Source organism: Impatiens glandulifera, chromosome 2, assembly GCF_907164915.1.
Source record: "Impatiens glandulifera chromosome 2, dImpGla2.1, whole genome shotgun sequence".
Classification (NCBI taxonomy): Eukaryota; Viridiplantae; Streptophyta; class Magnoliopsida; order Ericales; family Balsaminaceae; genus Impatiens; species Impatiens glandulifera.
In genome coordinates, this window is record NC_061863.1 from 11,578,193 (window position 1) to 11,585,331 (window position 7,139).

The following is a 7,139-nucleotide window of genomic DNA, read 5'->3' on the forward strand; positions in this document are numbered from 1 at the left end:
CTAGACCACTAATTATTTAACATCTCTCTTTGTTTTGTCGTATGTATCTAATTAAATTAAACTTTAACTTTACAATAATTAATAAAGATTAAATAATTTAATCTACAAACGAATCTAGCCTGTCTCAGATGAATCACTAAACTTTTTCAATTATCAGTCTTATTTCTTTTTAATAATTTAATTCAACAACCAAACTATTTTAATTTTATAACATTTAAATAAAAAATATATTATAATAATTTAATCAACAAAAAATGAAAAAAAAAAAAATTTTTTCCATGAAACAAAAATTTTTCTCCAATAAAAATCTCAACTATCCAGATGGTCATGTTGAGTTTTTCTTTTTTATAATCAAACTATTATGTCATAATTCTTTATATTAATCGTTTAATTCATTAAACAAAAATGTTAAAATATATTATATAAATTTAATTAACTAATCCAATAAACTTTTTTTACAAACCCAATAAAATTCTCAAATAACCCAACTTTTGATGTTTTTTATTTTTATTTTTATCTAAAACTTAACTATTTTCCTTTTTAAAAAATCAATTCATTAAACAAAAATATTAAAATAAAAAAGACAATATAATACTTTAACCAATTAAAAACTAAAATATCTTACCTTTCCATCAAACAATCTAATTTTCATAAAACCAATAAAAATATTAAATAACCCAACATCAAACAAACTCTAAAAAAGGACCAAGTAAAGCAAAGAAGATTATTTATATTCCTCTTTGTTGCATAGGCATAAGCACCTTTAACAGGTTCTCTCCTTACCAAATCCGACTACTTTTATTGAATTGGTTAGCAAGAACCAATTCAGTCAAAAGAGTAAACAAGAGTTTCAATGTTTCAAACACAAATTCTTTTCTTCTACATTTCTCGACCATTAAATGGGGAAAAGAAAAACCGAAAAGAGTTTAATCAATTATGTTTTCTACATCATACAAGAAAGTATAGCCTTTAAGAACCAATAAGTAAAACCTGTCTGGCTAATAAATGGGTATCTCTATGGGATTTGAACAATTTCAAGAAGAATTTTGTGCAGAGACTGTGGTTTGGAAAAGAATGGGCAATGATCACTACCTTTGATCTTGAAGACTCCTTCAGGAGGGTTTTCTCTAACCATCTTTTCTTGAACATCAGGCGAAAGTGCATTATCTTCAAGTGTTTGAATGTAATACCGTCTCCCTTTTCCATAGTTTTCGGGTGATATAGATAAGTTCTCCATGAGTGGACGAAGCGGTATAGGCCTCATTGAAACCATTGCTAAAGCCACATCCTAATAGCAATTGTGAAGTTAAAAGCATGGGAAAACAAAAGAATTTAGAAGTTTATAAAGTTTGGCTCAGAATAAATTGAAAATTCAACATTGCTACACCAAGCTTCATATCTGAAAAACAAAATCTACATTTGTTATGTTTGCAAAAAGTGACAGTTATCTGGAATATAATTTGGACCATGATAAGCAAAAAATACAGTAAAATATATGATCATGATCTAAAAAAAATTTGGATAACTTTAACAATTTTGACAATGGGATCATGATTGCGAGAGAGATTGTGACAAATATCATTTTCCAAATAAGCTCAACTGAATTACGATCCATAAAAGAAAAGAACTCTATCTACTGCAAAAATAAACATTTTATACTTTCACTAATTTTTTTATATATATTTTGAATTGAATAAGTATTGCAGAAAGTATGTATGTTAAGCAAAACTGCAGTAAAAGAGAATTGACAATTTTGCAAGTGAATTTACCTTGGAAGGAGATTGATTAAAGTATAATCCTTTCAATTGTTGTTTCTCAAATATCAATTGGGTTGGAGGATTGTCTTTACCATTCCCATAGACTAAGAATTTTGATTCCTGCAAAAACATTTCTGCACAGCCAAGCTGCAGAAAGGGTTAATGGATTTATTTGAAAACATATTTTCTGATCATAAACTGAACTTAGACCTCATTTGATATTGGATTATTTGGGATTATTTTCAAATACCCTACTATTCGTCATCAAATCTATCATCATATCATTGAAATCATTAACCAAACTATCCTGTACTTGATTTTTTAGAACATTTTAAAATAGTAAGGACCATTGACCCTTTATCTAAATAACTAATTTCTTACACCAGACAAGGTTATTTGAAAATAACCCCAATGAAAATTTCTTCAAGAATATTTAGGTACCTCTTGAGCAAACACATCAAAAGGTTTCTGGCCATTGGATACCATAGTACCACAAAGAAAAATCGCTTTAGAGATTTTATTCGAGAAGTTCTCCAATGCATAAGAGATACAAGCTCCTCCACTGCTATGACCAACTAAAATAACCTGTACAAGAATTTTAGCCAATGTAATTTTGTGTAAAAGGTAGAACTTCTTCATTCATGTAAGCATTATTAAAGGGTAAATGATTTCTGCTGACAAACGCCTACCGTTTCATCCTCTTGAAGGCTTTCAAGATATTTGATTAACGGTTTTGCATAATCAGCCAAAGTGGCTATGTTGTTTGTGTCAGTCATGTCAATACCAGATCCAGTAAGATCCAAGGCTGTTGGAAGCAATCCAGATTCTTCCAATAAAGCAATTGTTTTGTACCAACACCAAGCTCCAAATCCTTCTCCATGGACTAAAACAATTTTCTTCTCTTTTATAGAATCCAACAATTCTGAAAGCTGCATAAAATACATCACCATTGATTGCGAATGTACATACACAAAGTAAAAGTAACAGTAGTATATTTAATCAAACCTTGATGAATCAAATAGATGTTTTGAGTTATGAAAGTGGCACTTAAGCCTCTGTTTTTGTTACAACTTCATTTGGAAAGGGATATGGTTGAGAAATAAACAAAGAATTCTGGAATCAGACTAGGTTAGTATGAAAGGTGTGTCCGAGTGGAATACACCATAAATTGCGCAGCTTTTTAAAACCTCCTATCGACGTTTAGCATGAAATTTGTACAGTTTGCTAATAGCCCATTCTAAGTTCAGAACCAACACATTACCAAAATGAATCTCAATCGGGTGTTTTCAAATGAAGTCAATAACTGTTATATACTTATCTCAAATACAAATTGCTATGCATACAATTTCTATACAAGCCTAGAACTAGAACCCTACAACTAGGATTAGTATTCAACATAACCATACTGGCACTGAAAATGTTTGGATACTGGTTGGTAAGCATTTAGAGCTTGTTTGATCTTGGGTTATTTGAATTATTTTAAAATAATCTCTTTATCACATCAAATATCCTTCCAATAATCAAATCACTCAATTCTATCAGCCAAAATATTAAAATACCCTTGCTTTATTTTTATAAAATTCAAAATACAAAAGGATATTTTAGTAATTTAACTCAAATAAACTTCTTTTTCATCAAACAAGGTTTTGAACTCATAACCCAAGATCAAACAAGCTCTTAAATCAATTCTGCATTGATACTTCATAGCTATGAACAGGAAAAAAACCCAATAATTTTGCATAGGCTATTCTTCTCTCAACTCTGTTTCTTCTGATTCCCATCTCTTGTTCTACCCTAAAACAAGTTCCTACATTGGTATCAGAGCTGATCCATTGCCTCTCACAAGTTAGAACAAGCTTAATTGTGTTCTTATACAAGTTATGAACATGACCCAGAAAATCAAAGCTGAAAATAACCCTTTTGATGTGTTATTTCAATCATCCTATATAAGACCACAGAATTCCAGGCAATTCAGAGAAATAGTAGTGTTAAAGCTTATAGTTATGAGCTTGATGACCAAGTTCAATTATCCAATATTTAAATCAATCTCAAATGCTCCAAAAGAAAAGTAAGTTATTTTCCCTTTTCTGGAATAAATTATGGAAAAGTAGTATATGTTTCCTTTTTCAGAAACAGTATGATACTAGAAAGTAAAAAGTTGATCAGTCAATCAAGTTTTCAGTCAGATCATCAGAAGAAAACACAGTTTGCGAATCAGACATGTATTAGAAAAAAAAGAAGCTAAATTCAGTATCCTACTTCTGATTTTCCAATCAATCACAACTTAGTATTGACTGGATTCTAGATCATGGAGCAGAGACTCACCGGTTTTTCATTTGAAAAAGACTCAGAAAGATCGCGACGGCGGGAGCCGCCAACGGATCCAATACGGCGGGACATGGATCCAGAATCAAATCTCTGAGAAGACAGCAACTGTTGGTGCTGTTGTACGACGAAAGACAAAGCCTGTCTATGCAAAAGCTCCTCTTCCGTGAGAGATTTCCGCTGAGACCGACTACTGCCGCCGCCGCCGCCGCCGTTAAATCTACTGCTCCTGGAAGTGAGAACACCACCATTTTCGTGTATATCCTTCTTCGTCATGCAAATCAATCGATTACCCATCTCTCTGCGACTATCAGAGGAACTCCAAACTCGAAAATAACTGATTTTGGACAAACCCTAGTTCTTGAATGGAATAATATTATCTTCTTTCTAGCCTGAAAGTCAAAGATTCCGGATCAGTAGCCAAGAAAAAGCCAATCCCGCTGGGTTTGCTCCATTTTGGGATAGAGTAGATAGAAAGGGAAAACGATGGAAATGGCCAGCGAATTCTGGTTTTTAATTATCGGTTTTGGGAGTAAATAAGGATGATGAAGACAAACAGTTTTTGTTGGTAAAGAAAATTGGCTCATCTCCAGCTGCGACCGACCGACCGACCAATACAAGCTAGCGAGCACCGGCTACTGTTCTCTCTCTATATACCTACTGTTTCCTTCAACTACCGCTCATTTATTTCATTCCTCTAATAACCAACTCTCCTTGAATGCCCACATCCAAAAAGTCAATTCATGTTTGTTTGTTTTTTTTCTTTTGTTTTAGTAATGGGTTGTTTCTGAGTTGGCTTAAAATTATAACTTTGGTTATTTGAAAATAATGATGGACAGTAATTTTGAAAATGTATAGAATATTTTTGATAAAATAATTTAAAGAATATTTTAATATTTTGTTTAATGAATTGAGTTAGAGTTACAAATGAGTTAGGGTACTTGTGTGTCTTTCTGTCAAAGCTCGAATTGAGCTTGAATTTGACTAAGTTTAAGTTGACATCGAGCCGATTCGTTTAATATTCAAGTAGAATTCAAACTCATATAATACTTGTTCGATGACTTGTCGAACTTATACTAAATAATATATATATACTTTATTTTAATAATAAAATTTAAAATAAATATTTTTTATTTATTTTTTCATTGTTCAAAATATATATATCAGACTCACGTGGTTATTCAAAAATTTAAAATTATAAACCATAAATTTTCTATAAAATATATTATATTGTTGTTATATTACAATATATATTTAGTAAATATATTCCATATCTTCAATATAATATATTTTAATAATAATAATATATTATAATAATCGTATCATATATTTTTATATTCTTTTATTTTTACAATTTCTCTCTTTACAATTTCTCACTTATTAATATTTTCGTTTTGAAAATAAATTTTGGTTTGAGTTTGTTTGAGTTTGTTCGAATTTGTAAATTAAATTTTAGTTTAAATTTTTCGAGCCGAGTCGAATTTGTAGGAAAAATAGTCGAGTCAAACTCGAACTTAAATTTATAAAATCGTTCGAACTCAAGTTCGAGTCGAGCTAATAAATACGTACGTAATCAAGTCGAACTTGAACTCGAGCTAGTTTGAGCTCGACTCGACTCATTTTGTCGCCCTAAATTGAGTGATGTTTTAAAGACGAGAGGGAGTGAAATGATGTTTTTTAGATTTTGTATTTAAATAATTCAAACCAAGTAAGGCCCTAAAATGGCTATATAGAAGAAAATGAGGCTCATCGGTAGAGAATGTACTTATTATTCCCTCTCTTTTTAGTTCGAATCAGTTCGAGGAATCGGATAGGAGAATCTCCTCGTTATATTGATTATGATTATGATTATTTTTTGGTGTATTATTTGTTTGGCTAGATAAAACCGATTAATTTGTAATGATAGTAGTTGTCATTCTTACGTTGATTTAGCTTTATGAGTTTAATAATACGTTTGTGGTTGGTATTAGTATTTGTGTTCTTACTTCTATTATTGTGTTTTTTCTTTTTCAAATGTGCACGTTTTATCATTTCTTCAATTACACATTAACTATTTAAAAATAACAAATTTAACTAAATAATTATAATATAAATGGTCTAGTAAATATTTATCTTGATGATAAATATGTAATATATATATATATATATATATATATATATATATATATATATATATATATAAAAGGTTCGGGTGAGTTTGAAAAAAAAAATAAGTGTTTGAATGGTTGTAGAGATATAATTGTAAAAAACTAAGTAAATATTTAATCCAAATTGAATTAAAGAGTAATTTGCACGATAATTTTATTAGAAAATCAATAAAATAAATATATATATTTTTTTGTTAGAGTTGGCTCAGCCTAGTGTAAATTTAGTAATATTGTAATATAATTTTAAATGCTATTTTGTTTTTGTATTTTTAACATTATGGCAGATTACAGTCATACATGTATCATCTTGCTTAATCCGCGGTCAAATATCAATCAAACTCGAGAAAAAATGGACAAGATCTTATTGTCAAATTGAATTTTGATAGGATTTTTTTGATATTATAAAGAGGAATACAGATTCTTTCCATTTAGAAAGTTAGTACTTGTTTATGAATCATAAACAAAGTACACAAAGAAAGGGTGTCTTCCGGTCTTTAATTAAATTACACTCAATTTTGATTGCAAGAATCTCAGCTGAATCCCAATGGAGCAGATTTTGACGATTTTGTAAATGTAATAAAAAAATTATTTGTAATTACTTTGTTAATTTAAAATTTAAAATTAAGATATGAATATTAAATTTTAAGTATTGATTAACTTAAATATATAAAGATAGAATATTAAATTGGTCAAATAAAAATATTTCAAATTTAAGTATATTAGTTGACTTGATAATAATTAAAATGATTTGTAAAAAAATGTGAAGATTATATCGTTATATAATAATTATATTACTTAATATATTTATTAATATAATTAGATTAATATATTATGTAAAATTAGAAATTTACTAATAACAAAATTAATTATAAAAATTTGATTATAAATATAAGAGAGTTGATAATATATA

At 29.1% G+C, this 7,139-nt stretch overlaps 1 protein-coding gene across 2 annotated transcripts; it reads right to left on the reverse strand.

Annotated features, from left to right (window-relative positions):
- Positions 1–710: 710 nt before the first annotated feature.
- On the reverse strand, positions 711–4,755 carry LOC124925818 (putative methylesterase 12, chloroplastic). 2 transcript variants are annotated; one of them, XM_047465929.1, is made up of 6 exons: positions 4,640–4,755; positions 4,083–4,474; positions 2,447–2,686; positions 2,199–2,342; positions 1,770–1,904; positions 711–1,288 (listed from the first exon to the last, which is right to left on the reverse strand). In XM_047465929.1, the coding sequence occupies exons 2-6, from the start codon at positions 4,377–4,379 to the stop codon at positions 1,016–1,018; spliced, it is 1,089 nt and encodes a 362-aa protein (XP_047321885.1). In that variant the 5' UTR covers positions 4,380–4,474; positions 4,640–4,755; the 3' UTR covers positions 711–1,015. The 2 variants fall into 2 exon arrangements, with proteins under 2 accessions (XP_047321885.1, XP_047321884.1); XM_047465928.1 differs by having other exon boundaries at positions 4,083–4,738.
- Between the last annotated feature and the right edge of the window lie 2,384 nt (positions 4,756–7,139).

Bases quoted from the DNA above. Each gene is read 5' to 3' on its own strand.
- LOC124925818 (XM_047465929.1), bottom strand. From the start codon at position 4,379: ATGGGTAATCGATTGATTTGCATGACGAAGAAGGATATACACGAAAAT. The intron at 2,687-4,082 runs GTGAGTCTCTGC...TATTTTATGCAG, and splicing joins CTTTTTCAAATGAAAAACCG to CTTTCAGAATTGTTGGATTC. The intron at 1,905-2,198 runs GTACCTAAATAT...CCCTTTCTGCAG, and splicing joins TTGATGTGTTTGCTCAAGAG to CTTGGCTGTGCAGAAATGTT.